Source organism: Chelonia mydas, chromosome 16 (genome assembly GCF_015237465.2).
Source record: "Chelonia mydas isolate rCheMyd1 chromosome 16, rCheMyd1.pri.v2, whole genome shotgun sequence".
NCBI classification, from domain to species: domain Eukaryota; kingdom Metazoa; phylum Chordata; order Testudines; family Cheloniidae; genus Chelonia; species Chelonia mydas.
Genome location: NC_057857.1, coordinates 20,803,504 through 20,820,942, shown reverse-complemented (window position 1 = coordinate 20,820,942; position 17,439 = coordinate 20,803,504). Strand labels below are relative to the sequence as shown.

Below are 17,439 nucleotides of genomic sequence, written 5' to 3'. Positions count from 1 at the left end.
AGCAGCATCTGCATTTTTGTTTGTTTTAAATCTCGAAATATTTTGGTACATCTGAAAACATTTCTTTAAGGCCATCTTCTAGTTTGAGCAGATTCTTTCCTCCCGTTTGTGACCTCCGCTATCAGGAGGCAGGAATGAGAGAGGGGGTCCTCCAGAAGTCAGAGCTACCAAGAATCACCTGTCAAAGTGGCTGTCCCCTCCCACTGCTCTCAATGCACCTGCACTCAGTTAAGGTGACCGCTTTCAAAATGGCCACTACCTCCCACTATTTCCAGTGAGAATTTAAGCAGCCTGCGGCCTCAGTCCCACTGAGAACAATGGGAGATGGAAGTCATTAGGAAAGAGGGCAGGTGCACATGGAACTCTGTTCTAGATTCTGGAACATTATTTAGCAGCCCCCGCTGAAGAAACTCAGTTATGAAAAATAATGGGGAAAATTATTCTGAACTCTAAAAACGTCTTTAAATATAGCCTGTGCACAAGGGTTCGGTGAGTTTTAACAATAAGGGAAATGTGAAATACCTGTGTTATTCCATTATTAAAGATCATTTGGGATAAAAAAAATATTCCAATCCAGGTGCAAACTTCTTAAGGGACCAGGTTTTTTTTAAAATGAATTTTAAACCACAAAATAATTAACTGCTTGTAAATTCTCCAAAATAAATAAATTCTGTACTCAAGGAATAACTGCTGTAATTTTGGGGAGGACACATTTTATTCTTCATGCATAACAAAGCGGTTGAATCTCTGCATTAAATGTAAAACTCAGCTCAGCCTCAACTCTGGACCCACAGGCATTGCTTCCACAATGAAGTTACTATGGGAAGGCAGTGAATTTGCATCCTTTTGCAAGACTTGCTGGCCAACACCTGTTCCTCTATTCTGGACCCTAATTAAGTAAACACAGACATGCTAGGAAGCATGCTAGAGATCAAAGTGCCAGAGGCTACAACCAGGTGCTGCTTTTGTAGGGAGTTTTTCCTCCCTTACCCCAGACCCTCAAGAACCTTCCATTACAGTTACATGATCACCTGGTATAATAATGACAGGAAGGATTCCTCACATATTTACTCACAACTCCACACAGAACAGATGGCCCAAGGAAGAAAAGAGAATTTCAGAGGTTTTTAAGTAATATATGTTCAGCTTGTCCAGAATCCCTGTGGTAAACAGAGCCTGGAGATTTCAGACATCATCCTTCAAACTCAGCTTAAATCACAGGGGGGAAAGCTGCCTTTTGGTTTAAGCAGCAATTAAATATCACTGGCTTGAGCACAGTGCAGACCGCGAGTGCACTGGCTTCCCCCATGCCAACCTACTGCATCCCCTGCTATTCCAGGGCAGCCTGAGCTCCCCTGCCACCAGCTCGGCTAGTGCCCCATGGGCAGAATACCCCTACCTATTCCAGCTCTGGGCCTCTCCAAAGCACAGCTTGCTAATGGTACCAAACTGATGTGTGTATCATATGCACAGGGGCGAGCTAGGGGAAACCCTCAAACTCAGAGAATGGAGTTAGCAGCACACTGGAGCATGAAACGCAACCTCCCCACTGCTGGGATGCAGTTCCGGAGCTCCTAGCCGCTGTGGCACAGCCTGGCGCCACAGCAAACAACGTCCTTCTCTGGAACAGAAGTGCATCCTGCAGGTTACGAGGTTGGAGAGTGGGCATCAGCTAGACATGGAGGCAGGAGGCGGCAACATTCTCACCCTACCCAACAACACTTCCAGCCCTCGGTCTGATCTAGAAAGTGGCTCCCTCAATCTATAGGACGACTAGCCAAGATGGACAACACATAACGCACATTTCAGGACCAATGTTCTTATGGGGGGAAGCCGCAGGGCGAGGAGTGGCTTGCGTGCATGACTGAAGCCCGAAGTGAGGCCAAGGATCCCAACACCATGAATCCGCATCCCACTGGGTGGCAAGACCGAAAGAGGGCAGGAAGGACACAAGGGGGGCAGTTTGGATAGCTCTGTGCTGCTGATTGATTGGACTTACCATTATTTTAGCAGTGGCGGGGGCATGGGGCAGGTAAATGATGCACCACAAGTTCAGACCTTTTGGGCGGGGAGCAGCAGTCTACGTGGAAGAGAAGGGCCACGTCGAGACACGCACAAGCCCAAACTCAGTCAGGTCCATGGGGTGAAGATGGGGATGAATTTAGCCCAACGTGGCAAGGATGCTGCTTTGTTGTGGCGAAGGGCTGTGCTCAGCTGGAATCCTTCTAACCACCCACTTCTACACTTGTGATGAGTCCCCAGCCAGAGGCACCAGGCTGAGTGACGCAAACTCTGGAGAGCAGCGCTCTAACAGAAGGGAGCCTGGGAATTCCCGGAGAGCTCTCTTTATTGGCTTAGAGAAGCTGGGCTCTATGACACAGCTCAGAACGGCCATGGCTGAAAGTTAATGAGTCACCAAATACAGGAACTACTCACGGTGATAAGATACCTGGTCCCAAAGCCCCTCCACAGATGCTCTCACATGCAAGCAGAGGTCAGATTCTTAATGAGATGCAGCCCTCTTCAGAGCATGCCTGGCCCCATTAACAGACACTCCAGGCTGGGTTCTCTGGAGGAGCGTATTCTAACCCGGTCATGCTTAGGTTACGACTACACCACAGCTGCAAGCTACAGAGATAGACAGACGCTAGCTCTGCTCCAGCCAGCGTAAGTACGTACCCAGGCATCGGGGCTGGCTTGTACTCTGGAGGCTAGCCAGAGCTGCTGCCAATGTTACACTGCTGTTTTTAGCCTGCTGGCTCAAGCAGAGTTACACGTCTGTCCACCCGAGCTGGAAAGCACGCTCCCAGTCACTGTGTAGAGATACCCTTACGCTCAGCGTTTCTATGCTGCTGTTTGCAATGGACATTTCCTTTGAGGAGGCAGGTGCCAGCATCACTGTGGGGGCTGCTCAGACCTGGGGGAGGAGAAAGGAGCATGATGAAGAGGCAGTTCCTCAAGTGACTTCTAGAGGGAGTTGCTTCCAGCCCCTCCTCAGTTAGGCAGAGGAACAGTGACGATACTGGTGGCACAGAGAGACACCATGCAGGTGGAATAGCTCCCTGGGTTACATCTAGTGCATTCCCCAGCCGGACTAGCGTAGGATTATTCCCTACAGCACAGTGCCTAGTGCACCATCCAGCCTGTGGGCCTCCCACCACTTGCTTTGGGAGATTATTCCACAGTCTAGCAGATCTCTCACTCATGGTGAAACATTTCCGGATGTTTGGCTTGAGTTGTCCATCGCTTAACGCCATCCCCATACCCCACCTGGACCACTCTAAACAGCCCATCTCCTCCCTTGACCGTCCCAGCCTTGGCAAGGGGTTACCCTTCCCAGAATCTAGAGGTGCCAGCCCTGCTTACACAGGGCCAGCAGCAGCACCCTTTGCTGAAGTTGCTACCAGCCCCGTCCCTGCGGGAAGCTGCAAGAGATCACCTGCTCTCACATGTTATCATCTGGCCGGGATGTCTGAAAGCTGGCTGCCTTTGCAAACAGCTATCAACCCTGCTTCGCCAGTACAAGAGCCCATGCTGCACCGGGTCCTGCCTTCCTAGTTACTAAGAAGTCATTTCCCCCCGGCCCCACATATTCCTCAGGTGCTTGCTTAGAAAATGCAAACTCCATCCCTGTAGTCTTTCAGAGATAGAGCACAGCTGAGCATTTGGGTGGGGGGTGTTGGTGTCTTTCTCTCTCTCCACCCCTACCAGAGGCTCAGGTCTCTGCAACCTTCTAATATCTCAGCCTCACCAGCCAGTGCCCGCCATCTCCCTTCAGCTGCAAGAGCTCCAGCCCACGCCACAGCTTGCACTGTTCCCAGCCCACAGCCTCACTAGGCTTCTGAAGTTAAACTCCACACATACGGCTGGCAGGCAGGCAGCAGCCATGCCCCAGGGCCCAGCAGTGCAGCTCATCAGGAAGGAAGGCAGAGGGAAAGGCATAAAGGGCTGGTGTTAGAGCCACTGCCCTATGGGAGCTGGTGGGGGAAGTGGGAAACAAATACAAACTTTTCTTCATTTCAAGAGACCCGTTGCTCTGAAGCACGTGGGCTGAACACGGTCCTGCTCCCACGCGCCCATTACGGCTTTTTAGAAATAAGAACCAAACCGGTAGCAGGTGGCAGCACCTATGCCCGCCCAGCATCAGGAGTGGAGCAAAGTGGACAAAGTGGAGTGACTCAGACCAGAAAGGCGGGAATCTGGTCCCCGCAGAGAACTCCCCCTTCCTGGGGAACATGTAACAGCTGGCTGATCCCCACTGCTTCCTGTCCAAAGCAAAACCAACCCCCGCTCCACCGAAGGACTCCCTGGATGCACTGGAGTGTTTCAGGGTGTATGTGCCACTGCTGATCCAGCTACTTGCTACAGCCACGATGCCTTTAAGGCATCTAGAGAGACAACAAAAGCCTGTGGGTGATGCAGATGGTAAAGCACAAGCCTGCTGCCCAGCAGACACACAACAGCTATAGTTCAGTGGTTTGAGCATTGGCCTGCTAAACCCAGGGTTGTGAGTTCAATTCTTGAGGTGGCCATTTAGGGATCTGGGCCAAAAATTGGGGATTGGTCCTGCTTTGAGCAGTGGGTTGGACTAGATGACCTCCTGAGGTCCCTTCCAACCCTGATAGTCTAAGATTCTATAAACAGCCGACTGTGCAGGCTGCTGGAGCTAGCTCCTTCCCGTAACATGAGGACAGTGCTAATGAACCTATGACAACCTTGCACCCGAGGTGACTCGCTGCAGCACGAGATACTCGGCATCATGATAGCTCAGCACTAGGGAAGGTAAAACTTGCTCTCCCCAGCTGCATTTATACATTATTGAACTCTGTAAAGTTCAAACACAGTTTGTACGACAGATGCTTTAGAAAACCGCATAGTCACCCACCCATTGTCTTCCTTCCGAGACCTGTGGGAACTCGGGCGGACCAGACCACTGAGAGCCAGCACAATTGTACTACAACCGTGAATCTTATAAATGAGAAATCAAAGGGAACTGATGAACAATCTTATGGTGCAGCTGCATCTATTCACACCAGCTAATGGCGAGCATCTGAACGCTCAGCACCTCATCCTCATGTTCATGTCCAGCAAAGCTAGCCTGGAACTCCCCGCCTCATGAAGTTGCCTGCTCATCATCGTGAAGTCCACCAAGTAGGCCAGAAATCTCAAGAAAGCCGTCTGTCCCGTGGCATTCTAGCACTTCTGTTACCCATCCCAGACCAGCGTACAGGGCACTGTACTGGGAGAGTCGCAGGTTCTGAGTTCTAGTCTCCACTCTGGCGCTGACCTACTGTGTGTGACATGGGGCTAGTCACTGCACCTCTCTGTGCCGTGGTTTCTGCGTGTGGTGAGGAGGAGAATTCTCACTCACTTTTGAAATGTGCTGGGAGAGCTACAGATGAGCAGTGCTATAGAAAAGAGCTAACCCCGTCCCATTCGACACTATCATCATCCCACTTCAACCCAATCTGCTTACATGTCCCCAGTAAATAGTTCAGTCTGGATCCAACACTTGTGATGGTGGTAAGTCCATACTGTAACGAGTTACAGCAACAAACACATCTCATTTGTCACAGCAGCTCAAGTGACAGGAAAACATTTTGGTTGTGAATGAGACACAAATAAAGGGGAAGAAGGAACAGCCACATGCCTGTGAGCCTGCAAACACACACTCTTCCCTGCCAGGCAAAACAGAAACACTGTGGAAAGAGAAATACACTGTCTGCTTATTGGAAAAGCTGAAATTCGGGGACTGATTTAGCTTCCTTAATATTTCCCAAGTGACGATTCAAAACACTGAAATGAGCCTCCCTACAGAACAGTGTGTGTTATCAGTGAAGGGAGAAAGACAACACTGCAACCTAGCTAGAGCTTTTGGGGCCAGATTCTGCTCTCAGGTACGCTGATGTAAATCTGGGCTAATGCCAGTGAAGCCAGCATAGGTCTGGATTCATACCAGTGTCCTAGAGAGCAGGATCTGGCCCTAGGTGGCTGGCTTCTGACAGATCCTCTTACTCACACAACGACAACATTACCCTTCTTTTTAAGGAATGGCTTTGGGAAGGCAGTCACACAACCCCCTCCCTGCTTTTACGGAAAGATATTACAACTGCAAAATGACCAAGACACTAAAAAAAAGGACAGGGTCACTTCTCCGAGTGCTTTAACTTTAGGCATGAGCAGCAGCAAACACTAGTTTCACCTTGCAAGAGAAAAGCCAGAGCAGCTTATTTTTAAAAAAAGGCAACTGGGTCAGTAGCTGCCTGGAGTGGAACGAATGGACGGCCCGAATGGGTACGTCCAAAAACCCATCACTCCACGGGCCCCGCTCCTGCTGCGCAGGACAAATACATTCGGTTACAGTGCGATTTTTCAAGATCGCCAAAGTGGCTTATGAACACACAAGCCGCATTGCCTTTCACTAGCGGGCTTGGGAGCACAAGCCCTTATATCCAATCACAATTTTTTAGACCCTCCAGGGGCCCAGCTGATGAAAAGCAGCAAATTATAACAATAGTTCTTTGGACTTCAATAGCATCTTTAGTTTAAGGATATCAAAGTGCTTTACAAACATCAATTAAGTCTCAAAACATCCTAGTATGCTGGGGAAGTACTCTTGCCCTCATTTTAAAGGTAAGGAAACTGAGGACAGAGTCAAAGGGACTTGCCTGATGGAAGTCACAGCATTTTAACATCAAAGTAGGGAATAGAACTCAGGCATCCTGACTCCCAGATCCATACCACCACTAGACAATCCTCTCCCCCCTTACCTGAGCACAGCATTGAACAATCAATAGATCCTTTCTAAAGTTCACTATAAACTTTGCAGCACACAGGTACACTAAGGAGCATTTACACTGGTCTTTATCATCTACAGTAATAGACTTGCCTCTTAAGCAATACGACTTAGGTCTTGCACTTTCAATTCAATGGAATTTTGGTTGCAATTACCCCTGCTAAGTGGCCTGTTCCGGCTCCGGGATCTGCTTCGCTGTCTCTGAAGTCGCGACCTCCGGAGCAGTCGATAGTAGTAAGACGGTCTCCCAGAACTTTTCCTGCTGTTCACTGACATTTTTGTATCTATATTTCACACAGACACACACACGCTCACTCACTCCCCCCTCCCGCCAAAGCAGCAACACTTCCAGCGTCTAATTAACAGGAGTCCGATTCTTTAGAATAGAAGGAGGGAGAAAAAGAAAGGGAGCTCTTCAACTTTGACATTTAAAATAAAAAAAACCCCAAGCCCAGCACAGAGCACATGTCTGAGCAGAGGCAGAACTCGCAGCAGGCAAGATGCACTGTACGAACAATTCCAGCCCCCAAAACGATAAGCCTGTTGGAGTTGGAATAGGAAGCCAGAGTTGGCCTGGGCTCTTGAAATATGAAGAAAAGGCTGGAAGAAATCCTGGACTGGATCGTCTTCACTGGACAGCAATATCTGCCTGAGCCACACTGGAAAAAGCAAAGCTTCCTGCTAGGGGATGGCTGCGCAGCCCAGGGTGGTAATCAAGCTTGTACCTGCCTCTGGCCACTACATCTTTCTGAGGGTGAAGCTTCAGCCAGCAGGATCTGTAACAGGAGGTTCCTAGGGCTTTGTGAAAGAGGAGATCGGGAAAGGGTGTAATGAGTTCCTTGCCATGGGACACATGTTTATCATCATGGAGTGAAAGCCCCAGAAAACAAAGTGAAACTTGAGAGGGGATCACTTTAATTAGAACTCAAGCGAACAGAGCACTGGACTCTCCTGGAGGCCCTTTTCCTTTCAACATTCAAACTAAATTATAGCATGTCGCACGAGTTAAAGAAAAAGACCCAGTTACCATTCAGATTCCGGCAGCACATGAGATTCTGTGTCTGGCTCATAGAGCTCAAAAATTACATTTGAATGGGCAGAATTAACACTTTAAACCACAGCGAGAGAAAAAAATAAAGGTGTCGCGGAGTCCCCAGGCGATGCTCTGGAACTGCTCCCCAGGAAGCCAGGCAGGACTCTGGGGAAGTCTCCTCTCTGGGAGCAGGCAGGACACACAGCTCACACCTTCCTGGGTCTGACCTCGGAGCATTCAGCATCCTCTGCCCCTCTGTGCGCGTCCCACAGCCAATCCGCCCAGGCGGGGTCTTGGGGAAGCCAGAGGGTCCTGCCCCCCAACTTCACAGTCAGATGGGACTCTCAGCCGGCCAGCAAAACAGAAGGTTTATCAGACGACAGGAACATGGTCTAACACAGAGCTTGTAGGTGCAGAGAACAGGACCCCTCAGCTGGGTCCATTTTGGGGGGGTAGTGAACCAGACAACCACGTCTGCACTTTACTCCTCGTCCCCAGCCAGCCCCTAACTGAAACTCTCTCCAGCCCCTCCTCCTCTGGGCTTTGTCCCTTTCCCGGGCCAGGAGGGCACCTGATTCCTTTGTTCTCCAACCCTTTAGCTCTCACCTTGCAGGGGCGAAGGGCCAGGCCATCAGTTGCCAGGAAACAGGGTGTCGGCCATTCTCTGTGTCCAGACCCCTGCACACACCTGCCCTTTAGGGCTCTGCAATGATCACACACCCTTATCCCACCACCTAGATACTTAAGAACTGCATAGGGGAAACTGAGGCACCCCCACAATATTCAGAGGAAACATTAAGAACAGTCCCACTTTGTCACAAAAGGCCAACTGGATGGATTCCCAAGTCTCCAGTTTAAAAAGCTCAGCTAAGAGGTGCGTTATCCAGAACCCCTCATCCAGGCACCCAGAGAAGCCCCTGCAGCGGCAGGCATGGAAATGTTCTGAGAGAAGAGTGGCAGGGAGGATCTAAGAAAGATGGAATTGCTGTAGGCCAAGGAATTAATACATTAGCCCTTTCTTCTATGGAAACCTGAATTTGCACTCCAAGCTAATGGAAAAGCCGGAAAATCTGACTGCAGGATGGGTTACTGGCTAGTGACATTCTCAGAGGGCCTGCCCGTGCTGTGGCTGGCTTTGCTAACTTTACCAGTCTCTTGCAAGAAATGTACCTATTGGCAATATCAGTGAGGAGATCAGGGAGAGAAAAGGTAGAGAGACAAAGCCACCCTGGCCATGACTTGGCCATCTCTGGGAAAGCGTGGAAGCTTGTCTTACCTGTGCCATGCCTGTTCTGGTGATAGGCAGAGGCTGCCACTCTGCAGGGCTCTTGATTCACCACCTTTCGCTAGCACTACATTCACTTAAAGAAAACAAAAATCTTTAATTCCACCCCAGATGGTCTCAGCCACCACCACCTGCCCACCTACTTCCAACATTTGCAAAATTTCCCTGATTAAGCTGGGCATGAGAAACATTAGGATTTTACATAGGTTATATCCATCTTATCTAAATAGTGAGCAGCGAAGGCATATTTTACTTCTCTGTTTAGAAAGGCCCTTCAGTCCAGTCTATGACAAACAGCACGTCTTAGTCTTTGCTGAAGTCCAGGCCTGGTTTTGAGGCCATGCCTAAGGAATTCTACACTAACTTTTAGATGGTGCTGAAATGAACCAATCAACCTGGCAATGACAAGTTTAGGTCAAGTAGGCAAAGTCACAGCTGGACAACAGATGACTCTAATCTCTCCCCCCTCTGCAAGATGCAACAACAGAGCAACATTCCATTGCCTGGCTTCCACCCAGCTGCACCAATCACTGACCAAATTCACACAGCAGATCAGGAGAAAAAGAAAAAGGCCACAGTTGCTTTACTTCTACCCAACTCCTGCTACCCAGGAGTGAAACGGTTTGTTTTCACCCATCTGAATGGCAAACAAACTACTAAAACATTTTCCACAAGAACTTCGACTCTTCTTGGACTGGTTTGTGTTTTCAATTTCAAAGGAGAGAGAGGCACATATTTAAATTAGCAATGGGGAAATCTCAAACTATTTGGAGGCTCAGTTTGGAGATTTGGTTCAGAGCAGCAGCTGAATGTTCAGGTCTCTATATGGTGAGCAGGAAGTTTCAGAAGAGACCCTCCTCCAGCAGGATTAATGGGACCTAGGTTTTGGTCAAGCTAAAAATGCCACAACAGCCTTTCCCATATCTCATTTATGTCTCTGGCATCCCCCAAAATCAGAAGGCATAGATGGAAAATGAACATTTAAAGTGAGAAATTATTTTAAAAAGTTTACCCAAATTCAGAGGGTCCAAAAGGGTAAGGTTCAGCAACTTTGTTCTTGTTTAACCAGAACCAGCTGACACATCTTTGATCCACCTGGGATGGAGTGAAGGAGAGACACTTGGTGATCTTACTAAACTCTGTGAACAGGTGGAAGTGATCAGGTGGTGTGTGGTGATGGTTCTGCATCCATTCATGTGCACTTAAGCATCTGTTCTGTATTTAGTTTTTTCCTATTTCCCCCTCCAGTACCTAAGATGTTCATGCAGGTGACCATAAAACAGGAAGAGTTAATGAGGGGCTATAAACTATCCTGACAAGAGAAGGGAGTCTTATTATAAGAACATAAATAGCCTGGGAGTTTTATTAAAGTTTAGCCAGCCTGACTCTCGGTCTGTCTCACTCACTTCAATAAAGGTTTTGAAGGCATTAAGTACAGATGGCTACAGAGCAGCCGGTAACAAAATGAATGACCCAGCTGGGAGGTAAGAGACTGGTTTGGACATTTCCAATTATTCCAGAGCTATTTCTTTTTTCCCTTTTGAAAGCCATGTCCTGACACAAGTGCTCATTTGTGTGAAAGACTCTAGTGCTTGCAAAAGCAGCCAGATTAACAGCCCTGGAGAAAAAAATCTTACACTTATCTCCAAAATAACATAGGCAGTGGGAATGCAAGCTTTCTGCCCAGATCTCTGCCAGGGTGCCACAACCAGATCTGAAGGGACCACCTCCAAGAGAGACGAGCTCAAGCTCCTAATGGGGGGGGGGGGGGTGTCAACTGGGGCCAAATGTGGTGTGGATATTTGTGATATGGAGACCTGTTCACTGGGCTGAGATCCAACTCATGGCATGGAGACCACTGAACTGTCATCAAATGGTAGCATCCTATCAATCACGTATAACCATGAGCTAGGTTTACACTGATGAAATTTAGAGCAGAATTTGGCCACCCGTATTTGCCTAGGCCTCAGCAGTGTATGAGATTTTTCCATCAGACCTGTCGTATTTTCTGTACAGCTTTATAAGTCAGGATTTATTTCACTGCTTTGCAAAACAAAAAAAACCAACCAAACAAACAAAAAAAAAAACTTACAGGGTCTGCAAAAATGTTGGGTCGGCACCAAAGTCAGTTCTGTGATGGAAGCAGAGAAGCACAAAGATTGGTTTGTTTGCTTTGAGAGCAAGAGCAGAGTGCAGTTGCCTGAGGGTTCTACCAGTTCAGAGAGACTTATGTCCATGGCAGCTGGCAGACACCGATCTCCAGTGGCTGTAGTTTTCTTTTATCATTCGCCTACTCGTTTATGCCTGGAAAATAATCACTGTTCTCCAGAATCTATTCTCTGGAGACCGCTTCAGCAGTTAGCCTTCTTCCTTTCCCACAGGGCTTCAGGGGAGAGCCATCATCTTTCTCATCTGGTTCTCTGTCTATGGAAAGGCCCTCTCCACCTTTATTCTTCGTGCCTCGCCACTATGCCTCAACCATGGTTGGAGGGATCCTTATAGGCAAGGATATGAGAGTACTTCAGATTCCATGCCCAGTCAGTTCTTAGACTACCTATAGAGAGGAAATTAGTACTAACTGTGGTGAACTTCATTTTTTATGTTGACACCTGTCCACCAAGAACTGAACTGAGACCCACAAATTTTTTCTTGGACTACTGTCCATAGTTGCGAGATCGAGATAAGTTTCAGTGATGTTACAATCTGTGTGGAACCAATGATCAAGAGGTCAAGGATCATTAAAACATAGATACACTGCCTACCTCCGCCTCAGCCTCTTGCGCTATTACATGGCCACAGTAGCATTAATCATTGTGCTTTCAGGGACAAAATAAAAATTGGGGGTGAGGGAAGCAATTAGGAGGAGCCCCCCACCCAGTGTCCCTGCCCCCTAGTCCCCCCACCCAAGGCAGGTGGAGGATCCGTGCCGCAGTTCTCCACAGCTGCCCGCCCAGCTCTTACCATCAGAGCCCTGCGCGGATACATTTGTATCTGCATCCGTGCTGCTATCCACAGAAATGGCACACGGATACAAAGCGAATACCCGCACATTTGCAAGGCTCTTCTTATCCTGCTCTGCCTCACCATTGTGCACAAAGACCTCTGAGTCCCTTTCTCAGAGACCAAGATAGGGCCAGCTAGCTGCCACTCTTTTAGGGCTGATTCCCACAGCCTCCTGATAGGGTGGTCTTTTCTTTCCTCTTCCCACTACCCCAGTTCCATGGGCTTTCCCCCACACACACAAAAGGATGGGGAAGGCCAGACATCAGGAAGCCCATGATTCTTTAGCAGAACCATCATGTTCGGGGTGGGGGGGGGGTCGAAGGCCCTCCAACAGTCACCTCTTTGTAGTCTTTTTCTTATCAGAGTTTCTGAGTGAGAAAAGAACCCGGGGGTTACATATAAAAAAGGTCAAAGCAACTGGTTTTCCAGTAAAAAGAAAAGGAGTACTAGTGGCACCTTAGAGACTAACCAATTTATTTGAGCATAAGCTTTTGTGAGCTACAGCTCACTTCATCGGATACAAGTGAGCTGTAGCGCACGAAAGCTTATGCTCAAATAAATTGGTTAGTCTCTAAGGTGCCACTAGTACTCCTTTTCTTTTTGGTTTCTACTGTTACACAACTTTTAGACACAAACTACTTTTGACTAAGCACCCGGATGAAGTTTCCACTCAGTCTGGATTCTCTAATCAGAAAAAGGCTGGAGACAAATTTGAGGCACCAAGCTTCTTCATTTCACCATGAAGTAGCCGATATTCTTCAAAAGTCCACTAAGAACGTTGGTGACCTACTAAGACTAAGGGTGAGCAATATAGCTGGGTTGACCTGAGTTTTAAGTACATTCAGTAGAGAGAAGAAAGCAGGCAACTCCTAATGAAAACACTAGTAATGTATAGGTTATCTTGCCAGACAGGGACTTGGGATCTTTAACTCAACTAATTGATCTTTAACTACTCATGGTAAATAGGCCCAATGGCCTGTGATGGGATGTTAGATTGGGTGGGATCTGAGTTACTACAGAGAATTCTTTCCTGGGTGTCTGGCTGGTGAGTCTTGCCCACATGCTCAGGGTTCAGCTGATCGCCATATTTGGGGTCGGGAAGGAATTTTCCTCCAGGGCAGATTGGAAGAGGCCCTGGGGGGTTTTTGCCTTCCTCTGCAGCGTGGGGCACAGGTCACTTGCTGGAGGAGTCTCTGCATCTTGAAGTCTTTAAACCACGATTTGAGGACTTCAAAAGCTCAGACCTAGGTGAGAGGTTTATTTCAGGAGTGGGTGGGTGAGATTCTGTGGCCTGCATTGTGCAGGAGGTCAGACTAGATGATCATAAGGATCCCTTCTGACCTTAATGTCTATGAGTCTGAACAAGCTGAAAATACATCCTGAAGTGGAGAGGTTCACTGTAACTTTATTCAACTGCTTTGTTTGGAGGCAGAATATGATCTTGATTTCAGAGTGGATGAAAATGAGTCATGACAAATTTACACGTCCAGTTATTCAAAATGAGATAAAGGCTCTTAAAGCTGCGAGAAAGATATCTGAGAACATTTCTGGAAAGTGGTCTGCAATTTTGGTAGATGAAACACACACACTTCTCCAACAAGGAGAAAATGGTGTTATGCCTGCAGTATGTGGATGACGACATGAATATTCATTGGATAGTATAATGTAGCCTGTACCTCAGCAGGGGCTACCAACTCACTAATTAAAGATGCATCGTGTCTAAATTTGAGCATCAGCAATTGTCATGGAGAATATTATGATGGCACCACTAACTTGACAGACTTAATTTCAGGTGTAGCAACCAGGCTAACAACAGAAACTATGAGCTAGATATACTCACTGCTCTGGGCACGCTTTGAATTTGGTGTGCTAGGCCGCTCTTAAAAATGCTATCCTTAGAGATGCTCTTGAAACTGGTTGATTTAATTTTGTCATTTGGTAAACAAACAAAGGGCTATATTTCAGGACATAAAACATGAAGTGGTCAGTACAACACCAGGCATCTATGTCCTCTATCCAGCAAGATGGTCTTTCTATCCAGAAGCATTGGCTTCAATTTCTGAAACTCCCTTGCACCACATGCAACTTGGGAGACACCAAAGGATGCAACCAAAGATCCTGAAATGAGAGCTCCCATTGGTGGAATAACAGCTCAAATGGAAGAGTTGAACTAGCTCTTTTGTACTGAACTAGGTCGAAAGTCCTAAACATGGTAGACAATCTATCCAAAACTCTGCAAGGCTCAGGCATTTCAACCACAGAAGGCCAATTCTGTATGAAAATGACAACGTACTTCAGTTCATTTGATCAGATGAAAGCTACAATTTACTCTGGGAGCAAATCTGCCAGAAAAATTCAATGCTGGATATAGTCAGAATGTCTGGGCTTCCAGGGAAGAGAGAAATTCCCAAGAAAATGCACATAGGGAAATAGAACCCAGCTACCCAAATTCAGCAAAGGAATATTATAAATACCTCTCCTTTGATGTCACTGGTTTTTACAATGTCCAGTATTCAATAAAGATCTAAACAGAAAGACAACAACATTATTCAAAATCTTGAAACTCCCATAACAACTCTAAGCATAACACAGATGCAAGTTCAAGATGTGTTTCAGGTGTATCGTATCGATTTCAGCCATGATTATACAGCTTCATCTGTTGCAAGCCAACTGTCAGCTTACAGAAAGATCACTGAAGTCAATTCAGAAGTCTCAATTCATTCAACCAGACTGAACATCAGCTGTTTCCTGAAGTGGTAAAAGTTACTAAAAATGATTTGGTCGTATCGTCAGCGAATATTGTAAGCGAGAGCACTTTCAGGGATCTACACCAGTGGTTCTCAACCAGGGGTACGCATACCCCTGGGGGTATGCAGAGGGCTTTCCAGGGGGTACATCAACTTATCTAAATATTTGTCTAGTTTTACAACAGGCTACATAAAAAACACTAGCGAAGTCCATACAAACTAAAATTTCATACAGACAATGACTTGTTTATCCTGTTCTATATACTGTACATTGAAATGTATGTACTATATTTATATTCCAATTGATTTTATAATTATACAGTAAAAATGAGAAAGTTCGCAATTTTTCAAAATAGCGTGCTGTGGCATTTTTGTATTTTTAGATCTGATTTTGAAAGCAAGTAGTTTTTAAGTGAGGTGTAACTTGGGGGTATGCAAGACAGATCAGACTCCTGGAAGGTGTACAGTAGTCTGGAAAGGTGAGAGCCACTGCTCTACACCACATTAAGCAATGGCCTTGATCCCCAGTGTGGACAATCACAGCTCAATAGGTATATGATTTTACATGTACCCCTGGACAAAACTGATGACTTACAGATGTTGCAGAAGAATTTATTTCAAGAAACCCAGGACAAAGATCATCAGCTGGAACTTTTTCAGATTTGTAAGTCATTCTTTTTACTCCTGTTTTTAAAAAGTAATGCTTTAATGAGTAGTTTCGTACCATGACTATATCTGTCCAGTTTAATAGAGTGCGATAAAATGAGCTTCTGTTCCACCCTTAGGACTCGTCTACACTATCTCTTAAGTTGATGTAAGTTACATCACTCAGGGGTGTGAACCCCACCCCCTCCGAGAGATGCAACTTACATCAACTTAACACAGTGTCCACACCACGCTATGTTGGCGGGAGACGCTGCCAATGTTTCCTTTACTAATACACTCCCTGAACTTTAGCATCTGTGCCCCCATCTCCCAAGGACGTTCCCATGTGAAGAGTTCGCCTGCTGGGCTTACATGGTGGGCTCTCACCCATCCACATCCATGCTTCAAGAGGAATGCAACAAGCTAAGAAGAAAAGCCTTATCAGACTAATTTCTTGTGCCCTCTCCCACCTCAGAACACACTCGCTAATTAAATCAGAATGTTAAGCCAAATGCTGAGGAAGTAATTAGGGCTGTTCTACAAAATGTGGCCAATGTCGCAGGCGGGCTAGAACCATCAGATGCCAAATCAATATAATAAAACAGCAGGTGCAACTTACACTTACAGCACTGTAGGGCCTTTCACCTGGATGGGGACTGAATAGAGTTGATAGAAAGTTTCCAGCCGACAGATTAGATACTGAAACAATCTAGTTCCTCAAACATTTTTGCAAAAGAATGTATTTTCTTTCAAAATGTTCTTGTTGTTCAACCAACCTCCTCCCCCCATCCAGTTTTTCAGACTTTATATTGTTGGAAAAACTGAAAAGGAAAGTTTCCACACAACAAACCGTGAAGGGAAAAAAATCATTTTTGTTTCTTTTGAAATGTTTTATGGAAAATAATTACCATTTTCTGATGAGCTCTAGAACCAAAAAAAATAGATAAATAAAACCTTTACAGGCCACACACATACACACACACACACCCCACTGAAATGCAGTCACCTCTGGGGTGGAACATGGCAGCCGGTCTACAGTTGCATGGCAATACTGCACGAGGGTTGAGAAAAGGACATGAAAACCTGAATCCTTTACTTGAAATTCAGACGTAGCATTTATTGCTCACCATTTAATCACTGGGGCTATTGCTAGCAGGATTTCAACCACAGCACCTGTTGTGCTGTTCTGTACTTTGACACTCATTATATGGGTTTTATCATTAATTATTTATTATTGTTAGCGTGGTAGCACCTAAAGGCCCCGAACAAGATCAAGGTCACGCTATGCTGTGTACATGCAGACAGACAGTCCCTGCCCTGAAGAGCTTACAATCTATCTAAACCAGACAGGTCCATGGTGGGAGTCAGGAATTATCATCCCCATTTTACAGGTGAAATATTCAGGAACAAAGTGACTTGACCAAGGTCACACCAGGATCCCAGATCTTCTGAGTCCTATTCTAGAGCCTTCTTCTCCAGACAATCCTTTCATAACGGAAAAAAAATCATTATGATGCCAAGCACTTGCAGACTGCCTTTCATCCAACGACCCCAAAGGGCTTTTTTAACATGAATTAAGCTTCATAACATCTTTCCCATTCTCCAGACAGGTTATAACCCCAATATTTTTAAACTCAGGTGCCTAAATTTAGGCACCTACATCCATCTAAGTAATAGTGGCCTGATTTTCAGAAATGTTGATCACCCACAACCCCCCTACCCCCCCCCCCCCCAACTCCAAACATTTGAAAGACGTGGCTAAGTGAGTTGTCAATGTTCCACAAAAAAAGGAAGCGGCAAGACTGCAGGTGGAACCCAGGAGACCTGACACCCAAGCTGCCTGATCTCACCAGCTGACAATTTGCCCCTCCATCAGAAAGTTAATTTTGTAAACGCGACCTTTTGTTTCTGTATTTCACAGACTTCCTTC

General features: G+C 46.5%; 1 protein-coding gene across 27 annotated transcripts in view; it reads right to left on the bottom strand.

Moving 5' to 3' along the window:
* Nucleotides 1-17,439, bottom strand: part of LOC102934027 (DAB2 interacting protein) — a 435,191-nt gene that overhangs the window by 257,974 nt on the left and 159,778 nt on the right. For 3 of the 27 annotated variants that reach the window (XM_043530253.1, XM_037879726.2, XM_043530263.1), the window contains exon 1: nucleotides 6,952-7,264. The exons of 19 other annotated variants lie outside the window; for them this stretch is intronic. In XM_043530253.1, coding sequence (XP_043386188.1) covers nucleotides 6,952-7,072 — 121 coding nt within the window. In that variant the 5' untranslated portion in view covers nucleotides 7,073-7,264. Of the gene's footprint in view, nucleotides 1-6,951; nucleotides 7,265-10,126; nucleotides 10,210-11,206; nucleotides 11,669-14,591; nucleotides 14,642-17,439 lie in introns of those variants that run through there. 5 more of the 27 variants (XM_043530258.1, XM_043530257.1, XM_043530261.1 and 2 more) reach the window with 4 other exon arrangements.